Source organism: Pleurodeles waltl, chromosome 3_1 (genome assembly GCF_031143425.1).
Source record: "Pleurodeles waltl isolate 20211129_DDA chromosome 3_1, aPleWal1.hap1.20221129, whole genome shotgun sequence".
Lineage (NCBI taxonomy): Eukaryota > Metazoa > Chordata > Amphibia > Caudata > Salamandridae > Pleurodeles > Pleurodeles waltl.
This window is the reverse complement of record NC_090440.1, coordinates 95,829,396-95,857,211: the sequence shown is the minus strand read 5'-3', so window position 1 is coordinate 95,857,211 and position 27,816 is coordinate 95,829,396. Positions and strand designations below refer to the sequence as shown.

The following is a 27,816-nucleotide window of genomic DNA, read 5'->3' as shown; positions in this document are numbered from 1 at the left end:
GATTATGGGGTCCAGCTTAGGTCCAGGAGGGAGGAACACAGGCTAGATTTTCTTTACATCCAGATAAAATAGTGAGGGGGACACATTTTCAAAAGCAGGGTTATCCTGGATCTTCCCGGAACCCCTGCACTAGTGGCATGGAGTACAGAACTGGTCCAATATATTTCTTCACCATGTGCCTAAAAGCCTGCCCCAGATCTTCGTCTCTTTTTTTCACCCTTGATAAGACTGCTCATGCAGACCTCGTGGGACGCCCTACCTGGAATATCTTTTAAGCCCCCATCTTGTAGAGAAGGAACAGACGCAAGAAAATCACCACATTTACAAATGCATTCCCCAAATTTACACCATATTTCTAACTCCCACCAAAAAGTAACAAATACTGCATTTACCTGTCCGTCCCTTACAGGTCCTCACAAAAGCACAAGGCTGCACCAGGCGTCCTGTAGGCAGGTCTGTAAATTACACCTTGAGGATGGTGGCACATTGCTAAAGATAAAACACAAAGTCGCGAGCCCCTCAAATATTTGCTCAGCTCCTTCAGACAGCCTTGGTCGCTTTATCCATGGCCCCGAGACAGGGGTAAACAAAGACCCGCCAACCGAGAAGTCCGCGGGGCGACACATTTACAACCACGGAAATCCATTTTACTTAAGCCTTTCCTTGCCGGCCCTTTATGGACTGACTTCCAGCTGCAGAGAGTTAACTAGGTCCTGAATCCTTTCAGCTCGGATCAGACCCATTCCCATAGAAACCACTCGGGTTCACACGCTCAGGTCCTAATCCAATGAAGATACAACATATCTGGGAACAGGGGGAACCCCACGTGGAAAGAGGGGTAATCTGTTAGACACTGAGTGTGCCACTAATCCCCCAGCAGGCACCTGCAGCCACTAGCCCAAACCTTAGTGCTGCCCAGTTATTGCCAGCCTTCCATCATGCTGTTACTGCAACAGATGGACTAGAGGTTGAAACTTCGACACAAGCTCAAACTGGAACTGCAAGGCCTTGGTAGCAAGCACTGCATCAAAAACAACTTGTTATGACTTGTTTCACTGTATGATCCATTCTCCGCTGTAGGGCGACCAACATTACTCAGGGTCATCACAGGCACTGTGTCCGGGCCTGAACTTTTCGCCTACAAACCTCAATTGATTAGTCTGATTAGATTAACGACAGTGTATCAGAACTACAGTACCCAAAATACAGTATTCTGTCACAAAAATCCAGGGCTGGAAACAGCGCCATAATGACCTGGGGAGGTGGTTACCGTAATTGAATGCTGCACTACAGTGCAGAGATTTTAAAAGATAAAGGAACAATATCTAATAGAAATTAAACTTCTCATTCAAGTAAAAAAAAAACATCATAATCAGCGACCTGAGCCTGTGGAATTTATATATCCTTCAACTTGGAGAAATATTTGTGTATAAAAGTTCATTAAAAAAAACGAGGATCTATTTTGAGTGACTATGAGACAAGAAATGAGATAAAACATAAAATATATAGGTCCCCCAGCGGTTAGAGTACGCAACACAACCACCTTCCAACCATGTCTAATACATCAAAGCCAGCAAGTACACATTTCCCTCTTCCAATCAGCATGCATTTTCAATAACTGACAAAATCTATGAGTGCCACAGTCACTTTCAGGTCATTCAGTGGGTAACAGACCCAACAAGTATGGCTTTCAGCCAGAATACTGGTTTCAGGCCTGTACTGGACCTAAAAGCCTGCTAGAGAACATTAAGACTTTGGACATACAGGTCAAAGAAACCCCTGGAAAGGCTTGACACTTTTGTTCGAATGGGGGGTTGCAAGAAGACTCATTAACCCGAGTACACACTTGCCCTTTCCAGGATAAAAGCACATCTCCACTTAATAACTGACGACCAACATCTGTTTCTTCAACTGTGCATGTCTTCAGACATCCAGCATGAATGACTGTCACAGCCGCAGGTTCTTTATGAATGAGTGTGACTTATGCATTTATTCCAACTATATTGCCCCAAGTATGCAAGTATTATGGTTTAGGCTGTCAATATGCCCCACTTTCTAAATCTGAAATGGTAACATTATGGAGCTGCTAGCTTGTTGGATGTTGAAACACTTTACCTTAGGTCCCATCCTTTCTGTAAAGTACAAAAGGTCAAAATTAGAAAACAGCCAGTATACATACCCAAGCACTATCCAAAGAAATTTCAGTAAGAACCCAACCACTGTCTTAGAAGAAGAGACTCACTTTCCAAGAGAACCGGTATAAAAACTAGTTTCTGCCTGGGAGAACTGGAGTAAAATCCAGCCATTAGCTTAAAGAATTACAGTACAAACCAAACCAATGTCCAGGAAAACTAGTCCAAGAACTGCACCATTCTCCACCAAAACCATGCAAGAAATGAACTACTGTAAAGAAAAAACACTAAACTGATAACTGAAACACCATCCAACAGAGCAAAAGAAAGAGCTGAGCAAGAACCGAGCAACCTAGTGTGAGTACCAACCAGTGGTCAAGAAAACTACTGCGAGAACCAACTGTTTCTCTCTAAGAGAAACAAATTCATCTCTAAGAAAACTGGCATAAGAACCACAAGAAGCACACGCTCTCCAAGGCAAGAACCACACCGCTCTCCAAGAAACTTTGCACGAACTGCTACCCAACAGAACTAGTGTGAGAACCGCACCACTGGCCAAGAGAATGGCTGCAAGATCTGAACAGCTGGCTAAAGAAACTAGTGTAAGAACCAAACCATTCTCCAAGAGAACTAGTGAAAGAATCAAATCACTGTCCAAAAGAACCAGTGAAAGAATAACTAGTGAAACAACCAAATAATTGTCCAAGAGAGCTACTGAAAGAATCAAATCATTGTCCAACAGACTTACTGAAAGAATCAAACCACTGTCCAAGAGAACCAGCGAAATAATCAAATCACTATCCATGAGAACCAGTGAAAGAAAAACTAGTGAAAGGACCAAATAACTGCCCAAGAGATCTGGTGAAAAAATCAAATCTTGTCCAAGAGACTTACTGAAAGAACCAAACCACTGTCCAAGAGAACCAGCGAAAGAATCAAACCACTATCAGTGAAAGAATAAACTCACCATCCAAGACAGCTAGAGAAAAAAACAAGTCATTGTCCAAAAGGATTAGTTTGAGAATCAAATCACTCTCCAAGAGAGTAAGACATGCACCACTGTCCAAGAAAATTAGCGTAAGAACTGGTCACTCACTATACAAGAGAACTATGGTAATCCTGCACCACTGCCCAAGGGGGCTACTATAAAAACAAAACCACTGTGCAAGAGAACTGGAGTAAGCTATGCACCACTGTCCAATGGAATTATCTGAAGATTCAAAGTACTGTCAATGAGAACTAACCTAAGAAGGGGGCCAATGTCTTGCATGAACATGGCCGCTCTGGCGGCAGGAGGGTGGCTATCAGGAATGCGCGGGGGACAGTGGCAGAGATCAACAAACACATACAGAGACCAGACACAGAGGTAACATACACAACAAACGTAATCAGCGCTAAGACTATCAGACTGATGGATTAGGCAGCGGTGAATGGCTCTATCTCCTGGCACGCAGGGCATTGTGGGAGCGGCGAGCAGAAGACTTCCTGCAGCATCCTCGCTTACCTGGCCTTGAAAACGTCCACGTGATGCACTCTGCCAGCCGGGACTGACCCGCTGCTCCCGAGGCATCAGCGGTAAGTGTTTATACATACCACTGCGCCGGGGCTGACGAGGGACGCGCCTGCCTCGCATGTGTTCGTGAACTTGTACACAGTTCGGCAGACTTCGTTCAAGGAGGGGGGAGCTGGATTTAAAGACGCCACAAAAATCTACAACTGAAACGCAGTGGTTTCACCACAGTCGGAAAGTATACCCTGTTCTCCCGTAACCCAGTGCTAAAATGCTTTTGGCAAAAACTCCAAACAAACCATCTGATTGTCATTAAATTGAATGGCTGGGAACCCGTGGTATCCTCTTAGCAAGCGCTTTGATGCGGGTTGGTGTCGCTGCATGTTGGCTTTGCCCAGTGGGCACAGCCATGTTGAGCTAGGTAGCCAATGACCGGGTCTCAAATTCGAGATTTCAAATCCTATATGTAAAGCTCCCTTCTCAGTTTCTGCAAGGAGTGGAGTTTCGTGTTTTAAACGGTACCTGCCGTGCTGATGACCCCAGGCTTATTCCACCGCCGTCACTCGGATTGGAAACAGGCCTAACTGAAATAGCACTCGCGGATGGTGCCCGACTAGTGTGCCCCATAACAGGCACCGCATACTCACCAAAGCTCTGTGTGCTTGGAGGGCGTGAAGAACAAACCGCCGATGCACAGCTGGACCCTCCCTGTAAAGCAGAGCACGGGGTGGGCGCCTAATCCTTTCTTGCTACTGGCCTCCATGATGGGGCATGGTAGTAGGTTGGGGGAGACCTGCAAACGTCACAAGACACCCGCACCCCTACCTATTTGGGCACTAAAGCATATTTTAGAGGAACATTAAAACCCATCCACTAAATATGTTGCTGCTTAATTTGTGTCCTTAGCTAAAAGGTAAACCTAAAACCAGGTTATTAGTGGTCCAGGGTGTTGCATTGACCACAGCGGAGCCTAACTAAACCTCTAACTAGTGGAGGGGAACAATAAACTAGGATGGACACATATGCATCTCATTCACTAAGTGTACGGAACAGTGGTTCCGAACCTGTGGTCCGGGGAGCCCTGGGGGTCCACAAAGCCTCCTCAGGGGGTCCCTGCGAATACTTAGAAAATTAAATGATATTAACAGATTAGGTCCTCAGCTTTCAGTAATGACTCATGGGGGGGTCCCTAGATTCCAATAATGATTCCGTGGGGGTCCCCGGATTCCAGTAATGATAAGTGGGGGTCCACAGAAGTCAAAAGGTTGGGAACCACTGGTATAGAAGAAGTGCGTTTGTGATTAACTACAACCTTTACTAGGACCGTAACCACAGATTTCATGCCGATCCGAAGCTATGCACTCACACTGCAGAGTTTGTGAGCATAAGAATAAGTCAACAGCGGGATCAATAGATGCCCAAGTGCATGAATGCGTGATTGAATGCATCCACGAGTGACTGCATGGCAGGAAGCATCAGGACACTTTCGTCTATCAGCCAGACCGACTAGCACTGTCAATACTTGTCTATTTTGTACACTTTAGCACGAAGAAGGTATTGTGAAACAGAGTAGAAAACCACTTGACATTAGATTTAGACCCAGGATGGTCAGATCCTTGCCAGACATTCAGGACACCCACATTAAGATGCATTTACACTGTACGAATCTTTACCAAACTACTTTATGTAGCCACTGATTGTTTGGACAATCTTTCATAGATTGGATCCACTTAAGTCTTAACTGGACGCCCCTGATTTAGGACAAGGATTTCTTGGCATCTGTGTTAATTGACTTTAGAATGGCCTTTCCCTACAGTAACTGTCCAATTAAACAGATCAAACAGAAGTTACTGGATGCCCTCCACAGTCAGCACAGCAGGGCTCCTTGAAGGGGTGGTCAACACTTGTCAAAAAACACATGTGCGATTAGACCACTTGAGATGCACTTTTTAAGAGACCCTCGCAGATGCATCTGTTTTCGCTTTCGCCCTTAAAGTAGACCTGTTCGGTCGAGCTCCGCCTGTGCTGCAGCTGTTTTATATTTATCCCTGTCTGAGTTTGCTTAGGATGGAAAGTTGGGAATTATTTATACAAGTGAATCCTCAGAATAGCTCAGCAGGCTGGGGGCACGTGGTAATGAAGAACTTCACGCCTATATTTGCGAAAGGAACATTGGTTCCTTTGCACATGCGCAAGTGACCTCCTCAACAGAGGTGATGGATCAAAGTCTTGTTTTTGGTGGTTGTGAGGTCAAAGAAGGAGCGCAGCTGGCCAGAGTCATAGACAGTGGTCAAAAGCATGCTTAACAGGGTGCATGTAAGACCTGGAGTAGAAAAGTGTGGAGCAGGCTGCAGGTGTCTGCTGTAAGTATAAATGTAGGCACTGAGGTCAGAAAGGATGGAGGTACACTTGGCCCAGGCACCATCAATAAAGAACGTACCAGGGAAGTCAGACTACAGAGTAGGAGCCTTAAGTGAGCGCCAAGAAGGAGCACTCCAAGTTAGAGACAGACACTAGACTCAAGGAACATCAAGGCGGACCAGAGTAAGACATCGTGGTCAAACAGAAGCATGAGCGGCCAGGCCCAGGCACCATAACCAAGATGCTAGGCACAGGCAACAGTTGTTTTTAACAAAATGAAGCTGCAGGTTAAGCCCGGAGTGCCTTTACTCCAAGCCCCCAGGCACTGGGAGTAAGGTACACTAAGCAGGTGCCGAACGAATGATGCCAGGGAGGCGTTATAGTCAGGGTCAGACATTCATAAGAAGACTTGGCCGCCACCTTGACTTGGTACCCAAACTACCTTGGTGGAAACCCGTGTTGATCTGAAAGCATCACTTCATCTCTTGTGAAATCAGTGGATGGCCTCAGTCAGGTGTCTAATATTCAGTGCGCAAACAGACCACCAATCCAAGGGGCCCACATTAGACAGTAGCTGGCGCCTCTGCAGAGAGGAGGAGGATTGAATGTCCATAGAGTCTCAACAAATTCTCCATCATGCGCAGCTTAGCAAAGTACTCATCAGCAAGGAAACAGGTTGAAGCCACCAGGCCCTCGCTGCTTGTTTAGTGGACAAGGTTTGGTTCCAAATCTCTTAACTTGGCACCCTTCATAACCAATAACCTGATACACATGCCTAGAGCCAGGCCCATCTGAACAGCATCACTTACCCACTCACAGATACAAAGAACCCTTTCAGGTTCTAGGTCATTGGCTCCCTCTTTCTCTCTTTGACTCTCCCTGGTTTTTCCTGCCTTACTCTCTCACTCACATCTCCTTCTTAAATGTAAGGGTGCCCTGTTTAAAAGGATTGAAACATGTAACACATACTAAATAGAATGTTAAAATCTGAAATGAACCAGACAAATCTGTCCTACTAGTCTTGTGAACTAGTACAAGTAAAAAGTTAAGCTTGCGCCTTGCAGACACCGTGTGCCTTCAACTTGGCACAAGTAGATGGTTTCCACCTTTTCTACCCTAGGCCATTAAAACCTACTGGAACCCAGTCAGCTGATTTTGCACAGAAGATATGCGTAGAAAACATGTGCTTTCTGAACATGTAGTGTGCTTCCTAGCACACTTGGAAACCAGCAGGATGTCCCGGGTTATGTTATTTCCTACCACTGAAGTCCTTCTTTAGAGCTTCCAAAGACCATCATCAAATACTTTTCAAGGTTAATCCTAATTCGACTGCATTGAAAGCAGGTAACCACTGTGATTCGAACACTGGAACGCTGAAAGCTACACTGACAGCAGCTGAGTGGCTGAGGGGGCCAATAATGGCTGGTAGAGGCCCATCTGCTCCAACACTGGAGCACTTGTCTTTCGATCTCCCCCTTTCTACTTTAGAACATTCTGCCTTTAGTGAGTGGAATGTTACTTGCCCTTCTGACTCGAAGTCTATGGTTGTTAAAGGCCTTTCCCCTCATTGAACACCTGAGTCACAGCCAGGAGGCATTAACAACCCATTTACACCCTATATAAACTTTGCTTCCATTTTTGGAACAATGAACCTCAGGAACAAATGAAAAGATGCCAGCACGTATACAGTTGTGAACGAGGGTGACTTTGTAGTGTCCTGATTTCAAACACAATCTCCTATTCATGTCTATCTGTAGGCAGTGACATCTAAAACATAACTTTCAGCTGCTGACCTATCTCAAAGATTCTCAACAATCACAGATGCATGTAACTCTTTTTAGTGCTGGCGAAATGCAGGAGACATGCTTTCAAACAAATAAAAGACATGACGAAGTGGCTATATAAAACAATGACCTGTTTTTTAAAAAAAAAACTTTCCTAGGCATCTTTTAATTGTTTATTTTTAATTTGTTTGTTAATAATTCCGTTTTCGAAGCTCTAAACGGCAGCCTACAATGTGCCTATTACCTGAACATGTTTTATTTTAAGTTTTAGGATTTCCCCCCACACAAAAATAGGAAAGTCTCAAGTGAAGGTCTATGTGCGTAGGTTTGTAAACTGCATTTTGTAGGGAGTGAGTAATACTACTGTTTTACGTACCACAACATTCAATTTGTAAGCCAGGCCAAATGTGCTTCTGCTGTTTTGGTTTACATACACCATATGACCACTGTACAATGCATAATATAAACAGAGTGGGCTCTAGGCAGCCCTGTGCAGTCGTGCTGTAGGCGGGGGCCTACAGAATGAGCCGAAGTTGAGGCTGAAGGCAGTGCATGTTTCTCACAGTGCCTGTTGATGGGTCACAAGCTCTTCAGAGGACATGCTCATCCTGTCCTTGACCTCTCTGCTGAGTGCACAGAGGGATGCTCGCATATGTGCCAATGCAATTCCATAGGAAAGTCTGTGAAGGAGGTATACACAGCTGTGGAAATATGGACAATGCCAAAAGAAAAATAAACCCTGAGCGTGAGTGGGGGATGGAAGTGGTCGAGGGGAGGCCGAACAAGAAAGTGCATGCGGACAAACAGAATGAAAACACAGCGAGGAAGACACTGAAGTGTGAGACATGCATCTGGAGGGATGGGACTAATGGAAGAAGGGAGGGGGATACTGAAGAGGAAAGTGATGCAAAGGAGAGACCCGGAGCGACTGAGTCACTGAACACCACTCGCCCTTCCACACACCTTTGAAATATTTAATTCACTCTCATTGTCAGGTTTGCAACATTGTCAATTCTAGTTTTTCACACCAATCCTACTGTTCATTGTCTGACACTTTTCACAGTGTGGACCAGACCCTGGGTACCAGAGCGCTTTATAGGACAGAAATTACACTTTTAAGCAATAATAGAAACTGCAATTAAGCGTTGCGAAGAGTGAAGTGGGCCCATCCGGGTGGATTAGAGCAAAGGTTCCCAACCCGCAGTTCGGGGATCCCTGGGGGTCCTCAAAGACTCCTCAGGGGGTATGCACTGCTTAGAAAATTAAATAATATTAACAGGTTAGGTCCCCAGCTTTCAGTAATGACTCAGTTGGGGGGGGGGGGGGGGAGGGGTGGGGGGGGGGGTCCCGGATTCCAATAATGATTCAGTGGGTGTCCCCGGATTCCAAGAATGATTCAGTGGGGGTCCCTGGGTTCCAGTAATGAAAAAGTGGGGGTCCACAGAAGTCAAAATGCTGGGAACCACCGGAGTAGAGCATCAAATATCAGTTTAGTTTGTAGGTGGCAACAGAATATTTGTTGGTAGAATAGTAAAACAGAAGTGCTTTCAGGCAAGTGAGTATGCATATTGCAGGAGTAGGTTGTCCAGTTTCAGTGTGTATGGTTCGTAGGAGGTTGTTTTTCTGCTCTCCAGAGGGACACTGCTCTACATTCTTGGGACGTTACCTGAAAAATACTTTTCAATCGTTCTGGCTTATATTGATTTTGTTATTTTTAAGAGGATGGTTTCTGAACGTGCTAATCATTTATCAGATATCTAATACAAAAATCAGCGCTAACAAGCACTGGCAAAGCCAAGAGGCCAGACCGGACACTCACCAACAACCTGGATGATCTCTGCCAGCAGGACCCCGTCCGCCACGTCTTGTTGCAGGTCTTTTATCAATCGCTTGTGGCCAGATTTTGCCAGGTAGTGATTTGCCCAATCGGTGTAGATCTGAAATGAAAAGGCATGACAAAGATTAGAGCAGCTGTAAGCAGGAACGCTCGAGTTTCGCAGAGTCAGGAGACAGAAAATGACCGAATTATGTGGCATTAGTGACTAAATTATGCGGCATACAAACACAAATTTGGCTACCTAGTCTAGGGCATTATTTTCTTACTATATCAAAATCGAAACACATTGATACAAAAAGGACGCCGGTGCTACAAATATGTTTCTTAAAAAGAAAATTAGACACATCCAAGAGATTATGTTCAAAATGTTATTATGTGGGCAAAATTGTCACCATCTAAGAAGGCCAAAGTTAACAGTCAGCAGTTGAAAATGCACCAGTTACCTATTACAAAGTGTCAGGAGTGGCATCCCTGCCCTGGCGGCGCGAGTTTAATAACCTTTCATCAATTTGAGCTTTTTATGTTTCTTTTAATAAAAAGCTCCTGCAGCAGGTGGTGGCTTTTAAATTAAGTGTGTTAAATTCATACGTATAACAGGAAGAAACCAGCAGCGGGATCCTGTTTGTCAGTGGCCCTGGCTATGAGGGAGGGGTTCAGTCTTCTGCAGTCTGTGCCACTGGGATGTGATTTACCATGTGGCATTACAGATACCCAGCACTCACCATCACTTTCACCCAAGGACAGCGCCCTCCAGAACCACAAAAAGACCACGATGGAGCAGCCATTCAACATAAGGAGCTGCTGAGCCAAGATCACCACCAAAACAAAACTTTCTCATTGACCTGTGGGCACCCACAGAGTGACAGCAGGTAAAAGAGGGGTGACTGGCACAGGCCCCGGAGGCAGGATGCCCACTGAACATGTAAATCAATTCAGCTGATATTCTGGTCTGTAAACGTGTCCTACATGGATACTGTGAAAATGTGGCAAGGGTTCACCACACCTGGGTCTTTACCATGGTTTACACAGGCCTGTGTCTGTCCCAGACTTCCAGCTTAGATCCATTCTCTCCACTGCAAGGAGGCTGTGTCCTCCTCTCTCTATGCAAGTAATATGTGCCCTCTCTTTCCACACTACCTTAAAACACCCTGTCTGGGTAGTAGCTTTATTGTCACCCCTTAGAACACTCATTTGATATGTTTTAAGTTACTCTGCACGTTTTCCTATTTATGCGATGAATCTACACCAACCATGCAGGTCTTCTCGATGTGACCAACGAATGAGAGTGTAGATGGAGGCCACGAGCTGACCCCTGAGCTGCTCCACGTCACACCGTACATCTTCTCCTCCCAGGCTGTGGTCCTTGATGGAGACGCAGAATCAGCCATATTCACTGTATCATCATTGTGGCCCTTTAGAAGCATCCACTGTCTACAATTCACATCCACATGGGATGGAGCATGCCTATCATCCTTCCGACCCAAAGTGTCCCTTTTACTTATGTTTTGGGGTACACCGTGGGCCACGTTTTCCATCTAGGAATGGACCGCAGTCGCCATCTTTCTCAGTTGCCCATTGGTCACCCAAATCCTCTGCCTGGATCCATCTCCTGGATCAGCCACCCACTCTGCATCACTTTCTCCCACTTAAACCGCACTGCCTAGACTCTAGGTATCGGTACATCACTCCATCACATATTAGGAACCATACTGACACGAGGACCCATCACACCACAAGTGCCTTCAATTGCTTGTGAACTTGCAGTTAGTCTATTTGTGTGAAAATTCCAGGGCTCTACCAGGAAAGAGCAATACCCCATTCCATGGACAGTGAAAATAGCTTGGATACCAGTACTAAGAGACTGGGGAGAGTGCAACGGAGTGACTAAAGGGAACAAATGATTCTAAAAGATAACAAGCATTTGCAATGCAATGGGACTCGCGTTTGCTCGAGTTGGAGCTATTAGTGTTGTAAATTCCTAACTGGACTTTTCTTGCCAGTTAAAGTAAAAATGAAAAGTAAAACAATTGACATAAGCGAGCCGATTCAAAGTGCCATGGCAGCCATGAGCCTGAGCGTGAAGGAGAGACACAAAAAGAAAAAGTTTGCTTGCAGTCAAACATATTGGCAATCGTGCAATTATCGATGTAACGGGGGAAGTCTACAAGGCGGTGACAAAACCACCCCATGGAGGGACAAACATAAAGCATTTACCAATGATAACAAAGGATTTTTTAAAGGCAAGCCCAGGAACGAGTGAAAGCGATGGGCGTGAGGTGGGCGTGGTTAAAAGCCTTCAACAGGTCAAATCGCTTGCACGCGCGACCTAAAAAGAACTTTTAGTTACTATCACAGTTAGATCTGCAGTATTTTGAAATATCCAATCACCCACTGTATTTGTAGAATATATTTTTTTATATACCTTTGGGCTCTCCCCAGCTGGGGAACGGCTTGGACACTTGAAACCAGAGGTGTTGCCACTTCAGAAGAGTAAGTGCTTCTTAAAGATCTGTTACTACAACATGCATGTTTCAATAGACACCTTAGACGCAGAGTTGAATCTACACTGCACTTATTGTCCTCTTTTGAGGTCGCTCTGTTTCCGGGATCCGTGAGGGTGGGGGAGAGACAGTAGAAAGTTGATCACAAATTAAGAAAGTAAAACTGATGAAAGGTTTTTGATTGGGAAAGCTGGCAGGAGTTAAAAGGTTAATATTAGCAGATCTTATTGCGTACGTCTCTGTAAGTCTAGCACATCTGATGTGGTGTCCTTATAACTACACGAGGATGTGGCTAACACGAAAAATTGCTAACATCTGTGGCGGGGAGAAAACAGCTAAACATGTTTGTTTAGTTTTTAAAGGAAGGAATCAAACCCTTTAGTTTATGTAAGCAGTGGCTTAGCTGTGTATAATCAAAGGAAAACACAATGTGGAGCTTAACATTAACTTCTGCAGCTATCCAGACATTTAAACAAACAAGCAAAGCCCATGAGGACTGAACGTGCCCTGTGCTTTTAGCAGGACAATCCATGCTGTTAACCACCAGAGGAGGGACATATTCATAGACGTGCAACACATCAATGAAATAGGATGACATTTTAATTATGCCAGAGTAATTTGTGTAATTTTGGTAATTTAACATAACAAAATGTATGCAGAATTACAGAGATTATGCCATTATGCCACATCGCCTATTTTCGGGGAGAAATTGTAATTTGTACTCGGTGGGTATTATTTATTTTTTAGCATGAGTGCATTTGCAGGTAAAAAATTTTTTTACCCAAGCAGAACTTTCAGATAATTTTTGTTGGCAAAACTAGAAATCCAAACGGCAGTGTTTTGAAAAAGTGTGGCAGTTCCCTTAACATGGCCAGTCAGCAAACAAACCTGAGAGGACTGTTAGTAAATTTTTGAGTGCAAATCTACAAATCTGAATGTGAGTGGCAGTGTTTTGAACCCGAGCAATTGAAAATCAACCCAAAATTACATGCTCAAGTTGTATTTTTACTTCAACACACTGGTCTGGTATTTTGTTGAGTGAGAGATGCATCTTGCATAAATACAACTAATTTTGCAGTAATTCAGTATTGCATTATTTACTCTATATCGGGGATACTCAAAGTACAGCCTGGGGGCCGCATGTGGCCCTCCTGACCTGTAATAGCGCCCCCCCTCGTGAACAGCAGCACTGGGATGTTGTTCACTTGACAGAGCACGAACATTCAGAAAGATGTGAAACGGACATAAGTTATTTACACGCAAACTAAAGTAACAGTAGATAAGAAAAGAAGGTGTCCTAAACAACATATCTTTGGAAACACCTTTAGTTTTAAAGAAATCTGGCACTAAACATGTAAAAACATGATAAACTCCGCAAACTTCAAAAAAAGTGTTTTATTAACATGCATGAGCGTTTTACCTTAGTAGATCAGATTATATCACTACATTGAGAGGCCTTTATTAGCAGTGACATTTTTCAAATATGATGAAGGAAGCAATCATGCCACCGGCATTCAGAAGACAACGCCATTAGTGAACAAAGAAGCAAGGGCCAGATGTACCAAAGGATTTTACCCATTCTGTGTCTATGGTAAAAAGCTTTCGTACATATGGCCCCAAGTCCTTTGTAAGGTGCACCGTGTCTGTAGCCTTGGTTGTTATGTAACTGGAAGAACATTATAGTTTATTAAAAAAAACACAAGAGAAGGTTTTGTACAGCAGACATCCTGAATTTGTGTATTTCAAGGGGCTCTCATGTGGTAATGAAGAAAAAGGAGGCAAAGTGAAATTAACCAATTGCCTAGGACCACACCATTTGGTCAAGTGGGGAAACCAGGAACGACACCAAGTTTTCTGGTTTCACATTTTGCAATTCAGTCACCAGATGAGTATCTCTTTATCTCTCACGTTTTGCATTAGAAGTTAAAGCTTTGACTCCAATTCTTAGTGCATGAGAATAGAACGTTGGTAGCAGACAGAGGGTACGTGAAGGCTCGGGCTGCTGTCGATGCCATGCATCTGCTTCACGACCCCTACGCCCACCTTTCATCACCCCAGCCCTCACCCTGCTGGCATAGGTGCAGCCCTTGGGCATGCCTCAGACAGTACTTTGTGGCCCCACGGGAAATATTTCTGAGTGCCCATACTCTATATGAAGTTACACTGCCCCCCCCCCACTATAAATATGGACATAGAGATGTACACCTGTTGTACAATAGTACCAGACTAGCATACCCACAGGTGTACACAGGCCGTACAATGTCACCAGAGGAGCATACTCAGAGATGTACACCTGTAGTACAATACCGCGAAAGGAGCATACTCAGATGCACACCTGGTGTACATTACCACCTGAAAAGCATACTCACAGATGTACATCTGCTGTGCAATACCACCAGAGGAACATACAGATGAACTCATGCTAGACAATGCATCCGGAAGGGCATACTCACAGATATTTTCATGCAGTACCACCAGCGGAATGCAGAGATATGCACATCCAGCTCACTACCCCCAGAGGAGGATACTCACATATCTACATCTGTTGTACAATACCACCAGAGGAGCATACCTCCAGAAGAACATACTCGCAGATGTACTCATGCTGTACCATACCACCAGAAGAACATACTCATAGATATACACACTGTTGCCAACTCAGCTGCAATGCCATACCCTCAAACCAATGTAAACTTCAAGATCATTCAGAAGAGGTTAGATTAAACACAGGACACCTATCACACAGCATTACATCGGAGCTACAATACTGATAAAGAGGCCACTTAATAGAACAAGCTCTACAAATGGTTTGTAGACAACAGTGCACCTGGGTGGAAGGAGCAAAGCAGCTACTTCCTTTGGCACATGCTGCCATGCACAACACCCTGGGAAAAAGCAATCCTTCCTACACATAAACCAGTACGGACACGTAGCATAGCACTCATCAGAGAGAAAGGTCTTCATTAATCGTTTATTCTCACTAATCACAAAACATGAGACTACCTCGACTCCAGTGCCCCCCCACCCCCATCCGACCTCACTCAGGAGCTCTCAGGCCAGGGTACTGTGCTGTGGGGTCCCCTGGAACTCCCCCCCCCCCCCCACACCACAGGGGCTGCATTGGCCTTTGTTGCGCCACTGCTCGACTCCAGCCAAAAGCATCCAGTAGGTGTAAGAAAAACAAGCATTTACAATGCAAAAGGTCTCACATTTGCGAGAGTTAAAGCTATTGGTGTTGTAAATGCATAACTGACTTTGCATGCCACATAAATTGGTCAACCTTGCCTCATAATTTGGTCCGTTCCTGTCACATAATTCCAGTGGCCCTGCATATAACTAAAGCACTTTCATTTACCTTCTTCCTCTATCTGCAGAGTCTTATTTTGTGACCAACACAAACTCTTAACAATCAGAAGGTGGAAAATAAACAACATATGCAAGGCAGCAGAACTGTATTATCCATTCAGTAGCTTACTTAACACATGCCAAGTCTTTCTAGTGGTAATCCTCTTCCCTTCTGAATGCCCCAGGGCTGAGGACTTATGCTCTAAGGTGCTGCCCTCGCTCCGGGCTCGACTATCTGCAGCATTTTGGGCACGCTGCATATGTAGCTGAAGGGACGGCAAAGGCGCAGCACGTAATAACAGTCTTCCGCCATCCTCAGTGTAGGCGCAAGTGCAGCTTGGCCTGCCATCCACCACCGTGCTTAAAAGAGAAACGCGACTGCTGTGGCGGATTGACAGGCTGCCAGCGAGGACGCAGAGTTAATTACATTTTAGGAACTTCACTTGAAGCGCGGTGTCCGTGAAGCATGTGCAACGTAACTGGTGCTCCTGCAAAGTGCTTCAAACTGCCGTGGCCTCCCTGGAGTTTAAAGGGAAGAGGCAAAAGAAACAAGCATTTGCAATGCAAACGGTCTCGCGTTTGCTTGAGCAATTAGCATTGTAAACTCTTAACCTGACTTTTTTTGCCAGATAAATTGAAAATTAAAATAAGACAGTTTCACATCCCTAATTGGACTTTTCTTGCCATATAAACTGAAAAGTAAAAGTTTCACATAAGCGAGCTGACGGCCGCCATCAGTGCAAAGCAGACACACAAATGGAAATAACAGTTCACTCGTAGTGAAACCTATCGGCAAAAGTGCAATTATCTACGTAACCGGCAAAAGTGCAATTAACTATGTAACAGGGTCGATGTCATGAAAGTGCTCGACTTCTGCCAAGCGAGATCGCGCTGCGAAAAAACAGAAAAAGTAGTCCACAAACCGAACGTAAAACAGTGAGCCTCGTATATTTTCAGTACTTGGTCGCTGCGCTCTGAGGAGGGCAAACTACCGGAAAAGGCATGACGTATGCATGCCTTCCACTAATGAAAGCAAGCAGATTTTAAAAGGCAAGCCCACGAACCAATGAAAGACACTGACGTGACATGGACGTGGTTTGAAGCCCAAGAGAGATAACAACACAGAACTGAGCGCTTTGCGCTCGCCTGTAAAAAGAAGTGCACCCACACTAAAGTACGTGGCCGATCATGCAATAATCCATGCAACAGGGTGAGTCTGCAAGGGGGTAATAAAACTGCCTCAAGGAGGGACAAACATAAAGCATTTACCTATGAAATCAATGGAATTTTGAAAGGCAGGCCCAGGAACGAATGAAAGTGATTGCCTGGTTAAAGCCCACAGAATAGATTACAACATGTTGAAGAGCAGCGATTGCTCTACCTAAAAAGGTGACTAGACTTCAAAAAGTAATACAGGGTCTCACATACATGGCTGAAACATGCCATAAAAATCGTAATAACATAACCATTGTCTTCAGCTTACTCCAGTCACCAAAACTCATAGTCACCATATATTGGCTCACGTACTGTTGTCCAATCCTCAGGCACCCAAACATCAGCTTGTCTCGAATGAGACCTTGCACCAGGTAGTACGGCCATTGTAGTAGGTGCAGTAGGAGGGGTGGCTAGAGGGATACAAGACTGTGTGGGGGCTACTGAATGTGCATGGTGTAGTGTCCCTTCTATCCTCCTTCACACTATCTCCACCACCAACATCTCCTTCACCTACCCTAAGCCTTCTAGGGCAGTGGTTCTTAACCTGCGGTCCGGGGACATCTGGGGAGCCCACGACTCCTACTCAGGGGATCCACAACAGCTTGAAAAATGAAATTATATTAACAGATTATTAAGGTGTATATAAATAAAGAAGCAAACTGTAACACTGAAAGTTTTAAAATGTTCTGTAAATATGAAGGAATGTGAAATTTGAGGCTAAAAATTAAGTTGCTATGCTCAGATTGATTCCTGGGAGCAGTGCAAGTGCATCAAAGAGAATATAGTACGTACTTTGGGTGGCCTCAATTCAATTTAGAAAAGCTCCAACATTCTCATTCACATTAACGTTTTTTTTAAAATGTGCCTGTTAATTAAATAAAATATTTCAAAATGTGTGTATTTGTTTGATGAATGTTTGTTTCCATATTTTTTTGTACTGTTTTGCGGTTTGAATCATCAAAGTTGCCTAGGCCTGGGTCCCAATAAAGACTTAGTGGGGGGCTCCCTGAGTCCCATAATGATATTTAGTGGCGGTTCACAGAAGTCTAAAGATTAAGTACCACTGTTCTAGAGCATAACTGCTGGTTGTGATAAGTGAGTTCCTTTTGGGCTCGCTCCTCATTCAGACATGAACGGCAACAGCATAAGCAAACCACACGCTCCTTGCTTCCCCCTTTTCTCAGACTACTTAGGTGGCTCTAAGGGAATGGGTGATTCCTGCCTGGCAAATGGCTGACTAAGGGCCTGATTACGAGTTCGGCGGATGGTTTGACCCGTCCGCCGAATTTCTGACAGAGAGGCTGCCGCCATAGTGGCCACCTCCCCGCCGGGTCCATTACGAGTTTCCCGGTAGGTCGGCGGACAGAAAGTTTCTGCCCGTGAGCCTAGCGGAAACACCCTACAGCAGTGTTGCGGGCCACGGAAAAATTATCAAACATTTACCGGTCTGCGGCGATAAAAAGGTTGGGATTCACTGCCCTACAGCATTGTCTCTGGCTCGTAATTGAGCCGGCAGCAATGCTGTCGGATGCAGGGTGCACCAGCACCCTCGCAATATTCACTGTCTGCAAAGCAGACAGTGAACACTGCAACGGTGCTGGCTGGGTGGCCCCTGCACTGCCCATGCCAAGTGCAGGGGCCCCCCCCGCACCTGTTCTCCTCCAGTCTTTTCATGGCGGTGTTACCACTATAAAATTTCTGGCAGAGAACGAAGTCGTTATCCCCAGGGTAGCCCTGCCATGGTGGATTACGACCACCAGACTGCGGGGACAACTAATCCTGGCAGTGCAGGCAGTCTGACCGCAGCACGACCACCGTGGTCATTATGTGGCATTTGGCCCGCCGTACTGGTGGAGGTCCGCATGATATCCCGAGTCTGGCGGTTAAGAGACCGCCAGACTCGTAATGACTGCCTATGTGTCTAGACGTTCACATTCTACAAGTTTTGGCAGAAAAATTAAATATTCAACTGTCAGTGCAAGCGGATTATTAATTACATCTGACTTCAGCAAATGTAATGTAAGGAACGGTAAGTCCCTTTGTACTGCAATGTATGTATGTTACGTTTTCCCCCTACAGCGCTATATAACACTGCCAATGTCCACTGTTGGCATGTGTGCCACTGGCCTTCTGTAACCCTGTTGGCATTTTCTGATTTTCTCAAATGAGCTGCCTGGGGGTTGTGTTGAAAGGTCGAGATCGTGCACTGTGTTTTCCCAGCAGGTCCAGGTATGAACATCTGTGGCCCACGTGGAGTCTAAGGAAGAAAATGTTCCATTAGAGGACTCTGCCCTTGTGTCTGCCAAGGACCCTTCCCCCCTCTGCAAAGGTCACCTGTGCTGCAGGTAGGAGCAGTCCTGTTGTATGTGTTCTAGACCCCCGCCCTTTGAAAGAAACCCATCTCATTATTTCCTGCCCCTCCACTCACTCACTCACTCTCAGTCGAAACATCAATAACACTGGCGCTCTCTCACTCCATAAAAACTCTGAAAAACGAGCCGCTGGCCCTTTAAACATCTTCCTGCCCTCACCAGCTGGCATCTCTCAAGGGCACCAGCTGTACCACCTCTGGCAAGTATTACATAGTTTCATATAAAGCCCCGAGAGTTGGGGAGGGGGCTGAGAAGAAAGGAGAGAAGCTCCCATTAATATCTGATGTGAAAGGCATCTCAAGGTCGCACCTAATCTAAAGTGCGATAAGAGGTACTTGGCACTTCTGGGGAGGTCTCAGCCTGGTAGAGTCTGAGGGCTGGAGGTGAGGCTGTGCACGTCGCTGCCTCCACCTGCGAGCAATGCTGCACCCTCACCCCGCCATCTCAAGCACCAGGCGCTTACTCACCCCGCCATCTCAAGCACCAGGCGCTTACTCACCCCGCCATCTCAAGCACCAGGCGCTTACTCACCCAATAAATCGGGAAAAATAAACCTCTTCTCCTCAACACCTGCTCTTCGCTGCTTGTAACCGCGGTGACTTAAGAGCGCTTTAGGACTTCTGCCTCAGTATTGTGTTGTATTAAAGTTGTATTTACATAGCGCTTCAAACCCCTGCGTTTAAGTCATGTGGCCGATGCAAGCAGAGTCTGGTGTCCACGAGGACCAGAGATGTGCCCTTATCATATATTCTGTTGCTATTCCAATGCATCGATTTGAACTGAAAAGAGAGACGCTGTGCCTAAGTCTTAAAGTATAGTTTATAGCTAGACAGTGTGTCAGTGTGGTGTAACTAGCCATGTTATATGCCTGAGAAGTCCACCCAGGGGTGGCGGGGAAGGGCAGAGAGGACTGGGTAGTATAGAGCCAGCCACAGTCTGTGCCCAGATGGGCCGCAACGGAGTGATAGAGGTGAAATCTGTATGCAGTCTACCACAAGGTTTACCTGAGAAATCCACCCAGGTGTGGCAACGAGCATCACGAAGAAACTGGAAATATACAATCAACCTTGGCACTTGCTCTGATGATCTGACCCAGACCCGCCAGGGGTAAACATTAAAACAAAGTCATGTTATATGCATGAGGAGTCCACCCAGGAACGGCAGGGAGCAAACCATGGCATAGCCACCCAAAGCATATGATGTGGTTGGTCACAGAGGGGCGAGAGGAGGAAACATGGAACCATTATGCATCCATCCATAAGGTGTACCTGAGGATGCCCCACCAGGAGAGGTAGGGAGACTAACGTGTGTGTGGTGCCTGTTGATTCCTAATGACACCTGAGTCTCTAGAGGCCACCCAGATGTGCAGTGCAGCCCACTGGTGTGGGTGACATTAATCAGCCCAGAGAGAGGCAGTCAATCTGCGACCCAGGAGAAGGAATGCCTTTAGGTATCAGACCGACGAAGGAAAAAATAAAGATATGGTTCATTAAAGTCTGGATGAGGTATGACAGAGGTTCAGGCCAAGCTACTTTCCAGGCCGTAACAGACACAACCAGGGAAGGAAAGAGAAACCTAATATATAAGCACTATACCTTGATAACCTGTGAGAGTGGTTATGTAGGGTAGGCCTCAGGGTGACGAAAAGGCAGTCATATGACCTACACGGAGAAACAATAGGCAGCTTTTAATGGAACCCAAATAGCCTGAGAGGAGAGAGGTATCATAGGAGAACCAAAGGCATAGAATTAGGTCATCCCACATCCTGAAAACACACATTTTAGCCTCTAAACAATAAATACCAAACAAACAATATTTGATTCGAGCAGCTAATTGCATCTAACACATTCTGAAACAATAACTACAAGTAATCCCAGCCAATTTGACAACTAAATGTAATTATAAACTACTGCTCTGGCACAAAAAAACCTCATGGCTCCATACACAATAAATGCTGATCACTAATATTACCCAGAAAAAGGGAGGAGCTTGTACCATAAATAGGGACAGGAACAGGAAGGGAGGGTCTCAGATTAGCAAGTGTAGGGACAAGTATCTCGAAGTAACCACAAGTCTAACTCAGATGACCGATGGAGGTCAGGCATGGAAGCGCTAAGGATCTCTTAGATTTCTACTTTGGGTGAAACTTCCGTTTTAAGTTTGTCACTTTAAAAAAATCTTATTTTAGGAATGTAATCCACTAGTGATTTGATATATGCTTCTCACGAATGCTAAAACTGTAAATTTGACAACATTTACATGCTGGAATTGCAGATCATATCAGATGTGCCTCTTATGTGAGACATACATGCTCTAAATAAGGGCTTCTCCAAAAAATGTTCTAAATATCTTTGACCCTAATGAAATTTCATATCAGCAATGATTGGGTATGTTTTTTTTTTCTTAGAGGCATATATGTTTTAAATGGATTTCTGTTTGATTCTACTGAAAGACTAGAAAATTCCTATGTAAGCAGTAGAAAAATATTTGTGATGTTTTGGGTCTTAAGTGATCAGATGCATCAAGGAGTTGCTATTGGACAAAAAAAACTCCACTAAGGCAGTAACATGACAGCAACCACTAGGAAATCCCTAGACTATCACAAAGTATTATCCCACGGGAAATTAACATCCAACTTTTATATGGGTTTCTAATAAGATTGTTTAATTCTCACGAGGAGCACATAGGGTGATCCTGCATTGCTTAGAAGTTGGCCAGATGGTACTTTCTTAAATAGGAGGCGGCCCACACTGTGCACCCCAAAAACCACAAGCAGGAACATATATCCAGGCGGAACCTTCACTGGGAGCCATTTCACTGGGTACAATGAACAATTACAGGTGTAACTCAGTTGCCTTAGAGTAACTACCAGATGTTGTTGTTGACGAGCTCTGTAGTTCTTGCATTGGTGCAAAACACCACAGAAAGAATTCTGATACACCCCTTGCGTCTCTGCTGGCCCCCATGTCACAGACGGCTGCAGCCCCCCCATACACCAGTGGTCAGGATGGACAAGAAGTGACAGTGGGAGCTATTCGGAGCACTTGGCTGCTAGCACTGCCAGTGCAGAAAATAAACACAAGGGGTGGGGTATTTCCAGTAACTGGTATTTCCAACAGATGCACCCTGTTATTTTGGCCCAAAGGCGGGGGTGGCAGGGTGGGCGCACGGTGGAGCCAGGGGTCAGCCTGCACACGTCTCTAGCGGGGTGTAGGCCCTTCACACGGATGCTCCATTTTAAAAAATGGTTAACGCGTGCAAAGCGTCTGTAAATCAAATCCATATTAATCCCTATTTCAGTGGGAGATTGTTTCAGAAGTAAAAGTCTGCCTTGGACTCTAAGTCCCCACTGAGCTCTCCCTCGCTGACTCATCGGTACTGACTAATCACTGGGCTCTTATTCCAAATCTCTCCTCCATGGAGCGGCTTGAATCACTCTCTGCTGACTATGAATCAGGCTCTGAGTAAAGAAGATGGCGGCTGCGCATGCGCACTTCTCGTCTGGGAGAGGCTGTAATTAGCCTAGTACAAGGGCATGCCCCATTAGCCGCCGCCGTTAGGCACATAAAACATGCATTAGGGTGCTGTGCCCCTCAAACCAGTGCCTGTCAACACTTCACAAGGATGCCCGGATTTAGGTCACAGGGTTGCCAATTGGCCCGTTTTCTACCGGCACCACGGGTACCAGTCGGTACAAATAAGAAAAATCACCTAAATCTGGTATTTTCATCCCTTAGTTGGACATACTGCGAACAACAAACAAACAGAAAGCGCTTTTATGTGTGTCCTAGACAGGGCTTAATTTGTAAATAAAAAGGTGCCGGTGCCCAAAGCCCTCCTCTTAAACACGCGGCTGCTGCAATTTAATGTGTGAACACGGAATACCGAGGCAGCGTAATCCTGGAACCATCTCGGGCCTCTTCGATCCACATAGAGCCACTCCCTGCCCCTTCAGCTCACTCTTAAAGCTTTCTACTTTCTCCCTTTGTGCGCTTTTTCGTTTTTCTCTTCCTCCGTCTTTCCCATATGTGTCTTTTGCTCGCAGCAAATGCTTGAGGCAGAAGAATAAGCCCCGGCCCTAAAAAATAAGTGCCGGTGCTCCGCACCGGAAACAGCAAGCACAAATTAAGCACTGCCTAGATCCAAGCTACTGAACCCTCTGCAGAGTGCACAGTGCCAGCCCCAGCCGACACCACTGAGAGGTGCCTGTACTGGAAGAAATACGGAATAAGTAGGCTTGCAGCCATCGCACCACAATCATCCATGACCATGCAACTTAGCTATCCCTTGGACATAGCCCAGGTCAGTGAGGGCCTAGAGGTACAAGGAAGGCGCTGCAATTCCCCTGTGCAGACACCCAAGTCTCAGTGGCACAACAGTTATTTCTAAATCTAAAATGGACCCTCTCTCCTGGGATCCGGCCTGGAGTCACCTGCAGAGAGCTTGTGAATAAATACTTCAAGAACCTTTGTTTGCACAGGATTTAACCATCCACCCAGCACAATTCTAGGAATGAGCAAGCTAGCAAATTAACAGGGAGAGTTGGCCCAGAGCCGGGCCAAAGGATGGGCTTCGCTCTAAGAGCCCATGCATGAGCTAAGCCATGAAAATATTTGGCATTAAAAGTGTGCTACAAAAACTGTGTAAAATATGATGAAGTCTCTTAAAAGTTCTTCTTTCTTAGGTGTTTCATGTTAGCACATCAGATTAAGCCACCACGTTGAGAGACATTTATTGAAAGTGATAGTTTTTAAACATGAATATCCAAACATTCACGCCACCACCACCCTGACGAAAATGTCAGTAGTGAACTAAGTAGTACGTCAGTTGTCATGTGTCCTATGATCTTAATGCGCATGGAACAACATTGTAGTCTATTAAATCAAACACAAGAAATGTGTTTTTACAACGCATAACTTGAACAGATGACGTGCAGGATACTCTCACCTGCAGGCAGTTGGGAATTAGGATGCTCATTGTGGGTGGTAAGGTAACATGGCATCTTTGAGGAAGAGAAACTGATGCTGCTTCTGGAGCCGAAGCGTGCCTTTTCCGTACAGCTGAGACTATTACGGAATCTGGTTTAGTATCCAGTCTCAGCCTCTGTATTTTTTAAGACGCCAAGGAACTGTGGCTTTTATAGTTGCCGGAGTAAGGAACTTCTCCTCCGCAGGTTCTGCAAACCCAGGTACCAATGCACCGGACTTCAGCGTTTGAGGTTTTAGATGAACATGTGGAATTGCTTGGTTTCCTAATCGGACACTATTTGCAATATTAAGGATTGCCAGGTGTATTGTGAGCGCTGCGTGTCATGGTTGCTGTTCTAAATGAACATGAGGATACATTTGTTGCTGTATTTAAGCTTTCGAAGATACTTTTTGACGTAACCATGTTAATGGCAGATAATGTGAGCCCTGATGAAGATCGAATGTGAGCGAAACTTGTTGGCTGTTCGCATGGCTGCTCGTATATGAATAAGTGATGAATAAAGAATATATTTAAATGAACATGATTGGAACATTCTCCTACGTTTTGTTCAATAGACTCATTGTTTTGATTTATGCGTCTAATTCGACATAAAATGTTTGATGTTAGGTTCTTTGGTAGCCAACCTATATAGGCTGGCAACAAGCTCATATATATAGGGTAGGTAACTTACTGGCTGTGCAGAACATTGGTTGTTAGCTGTCTATGTTGTTTAGACCAGTGGTTCCCAACCTTTTGACTTCTGTGGACCCCCACTTTATCCTTGCTGGAACCCGTGGACCCCCACTGAATCATTATTGGAATCAGGGGACGCCCCCACTGAGTCATTACTGAAAGCTAGGGACCTAATCTGTTACTATTATTTAATTTTCTAAGCAGTTGCAGACCCCCTGAGGTGGCATCGTGGACCCCCAGGGGTCCCCGGACCACAGGTTGGGCCCCACTGGTTTAGAAGAAAGCTTTCAAATGCAATAATAAAGAGAAAAGAAGGATCAGTGAAATTAAATATTTGCCTAAGATCACACTATTTGGTCACATGAGGAAGCCCGGCCTCATCCCACGTTTGCTGGTTCAGATTGTGCAATTCCGCCACTAAATGAGAATCTCTCACTCTCCTGTTTTACACCAAAGGTTAATGCATTGGCTTATAGTGCTTTGTGCTCGAGGAAAGAGCTTGGGTGGCAGCCAAAGGCGCATGAAAGCTCGGCTCGTTTTGGATCAAGGATCCAAGGGAGGCTTGAGATGAGCCAGACATCTGACTCAAGCCTTCTGTGGCTCTCCCATCTCAAAGCACAACCCACACTGCCCACCACCACAAAAGCTGCCCTCAGCTGGTGTGGACCCAGTGGTCATCTCCCAAGCTAGATAGGGGGGTTAGAAGTATGTCAGGAGTTGAACTAGTACATTCTTGTGCTTCATCCCGCAGAAGCGCGATTGGCTGCTAAGCACAAGCCTCACTGCCCAGTATGTTTGCAAGAGAACAGTGTGTGGCTGTGAAAGAGCATCTCTGTCCTAGTCTAGGTAATTGTGCCTAGGGCTGCATAAGAGAACCAAACCGTGGGTGTGACTGAAGCTGAAATTTTAGTTATACAGATATTTCTTGGTAAATCATGTGTTTTACACACTTTCAGTGCTTTCTGTTCACTGACTGGAGGCCCTGGTATGCACTGACTTGTGATAGTTTTGAAGTTGACTTCTGCGTACAAATCATCCACAGATGCACAATAAAAATCTCAGATCACTACCCGTTGTGGGCAGTAAAGCGCCGGAGCACAGTGGATCCTAACCCGGAGAAGCGTAGGGCGTATGCCACCCTGACACCCTACTTCACCTGGATCATGGCTTCTCTACTTAAGTGACATGTGCTTACAGGTGTAATGTTCAAAATAGTGGTATGATCATCCATCAGCAGGGGTCAGAAAACATAACAAGCATAATTCAGATGAGTGAATATCACATATCATAAGTCTTTCCTCTGAAATACAGTCACAAATGTGACTAAGCAAACGATACTCTTTACTTGACACATCACCGAAAAGCCCCTCGCTTTTGGACCTCTCTTGGGCACAGGGGATGTGGTCTAATGGCTGAGCTGTGAACTAGGTCAAATCACGACTCTCCCGCTTCACTAAACTGAGCGATCTTGGACACAACACTTCCTTCTCGTTACCTCGTATGAGGCAGCGCCGCCTTTCCAACCCACCGCCTGGCCTGATTTATTTTCTTCAAAAAATGTATGTACTCTAATCCCATACTAAAGAAACACCCCTAAAACAGAGCAAGTCCAGAAAACGCATAAAAAGGCGCTAATTTAATCCAAAATAATTTTACATCAGCAAACCTGGATTTGGACAAGATAATATTGGTGCACAAACGTGACTTAAAATAGGAAACAGCCAGTTCAATTTGCTGAAGACCGAGGAAAATTGCAGCAACTTCAAATCATTATTCTGAGTGGGAAATGCCCCTCTGGGTGGATTCCAGGACTTCAAAGGGCTAGCGGGCAATTATTTACCACAGTCAACATGTACGGGCGTCACAGACACACTTTGTTGGCGGCTATGGAGAATCTCCTGGTGGTCTGCGTAAAGGCGCAGTGATCCACGCGGACATGTGCAGTTACAGGCTCCTTCCAGTCAATGATTGATGTGGGTGGCGTTGAAAGTAGGAAAGAAATGTGTTAGTTGGTAATCCCGCGGCTGCCTCTCCTGGCGGCACGAGGAGCCACAAAGATGTCCAAATACTGGCAGAGACCAGCCATGGAGTGCCTGAGAGGAGATCAAAACACCTCCCCACACTTTGTCTATCCATCGTGGCCGACACATGCTAACCTGTCACCAGTACGAAGTGCACAGAGGGACAAATCACTAAAGTGATCAGGGTGCGGCATTCCCCGCTCCACGGCGCTATGGATGCCTGGCCTCAGCCCTCTGCAAGCTGATCAGGTGTCAGTCATCCTCAGAAGGGCTTTGCTGACAATCTGTGTGATTCACGCAGTGTAAGCTTAAACCGTCGCACGCCAGTGCTAAAATAGCTCACGCCGCTCAGTGGGTTAATGCAAATGATGCAGAACTCGCCGCGCTGCTTGTGAGAAACAGCAGGTCAAATCAGTCATTTCGTCTCCATGAAATGAAGAAAGTGAGCTACGCTGAATTGGTCAACGCTAGCACGTGTTATCTGCAGACTAAGAAAAAAAATGCAAAACTGTGGCATCTTTGTGAAAATGTAAAACAAGTTACAAAACAAGCAGAGCAGAGGGTGGTGCTGACTGACTAAGACTAGATATTTTAATAATGAACTCAGGAGTACAATTTAACCTATATAAACTCGTGGAAGTGTCTGTGTACATAGTGCTAAGTACCAGTTGCTAAGCACTGCAAATGGTACGTTTCATTATCTAACTTGCTTCAAATCCTTCTATAGAACGCCAAACCATGAAAAGTTGAGGGGGCAGAATGCTACCTAGGCCGGCGAGTCTGTGTTGCCCAGGGAGCTCTGTAACTGGCTCATCAACCCACTGGGCTACCTCATCAGGCCTTGCCCAAAAAGAGTCAGAAAGTGCAATATATAGAATACAAAAAAACAAAGGTATGCTTTGAAGCTTGCTTTCACGTCCGAGGTGTTATGTCCCGGGGCAGCAGTATGGCCATCGGCTTTGGCGGTACCATAGTCAGGGAACTGGAATTATATGATTCTGCCACTGCGGTCCTTTCCGCATAATCATTGATTCGACACATTTGCCAAATAACACATCATCTGCATCAATCTGCAGA

The 27,816-nt window shown here is 45.4% G+C and overlaps 1 protein-coding gene across 7 annotated transcripts in view; it reads right to left on the bottom strand.

Moving 5' to 3' along the window:
• The window catches only part of NAV2 (neuron navigator 2), a 523,029-nt gene that overhangs the window by 387,031 nt on the left and 108,182 nt on the right, over window positions 1–27,816 (bottom strand). For all 7 annotated transcript variants that reach the window (XM_069221928.1, XM_069221926.1, XM_069221921.1 and 4 more), the window contains exon 2: window positions 9,607–9,724. In XM_069221928.1, the coding sequence (XP_069078029.1) occupies window positions 9,607–9,724 (118 nt within the window). The remainder of the gene's footprint in view (window positions 1–9,606; window positions 9,725–27,816) is intronic.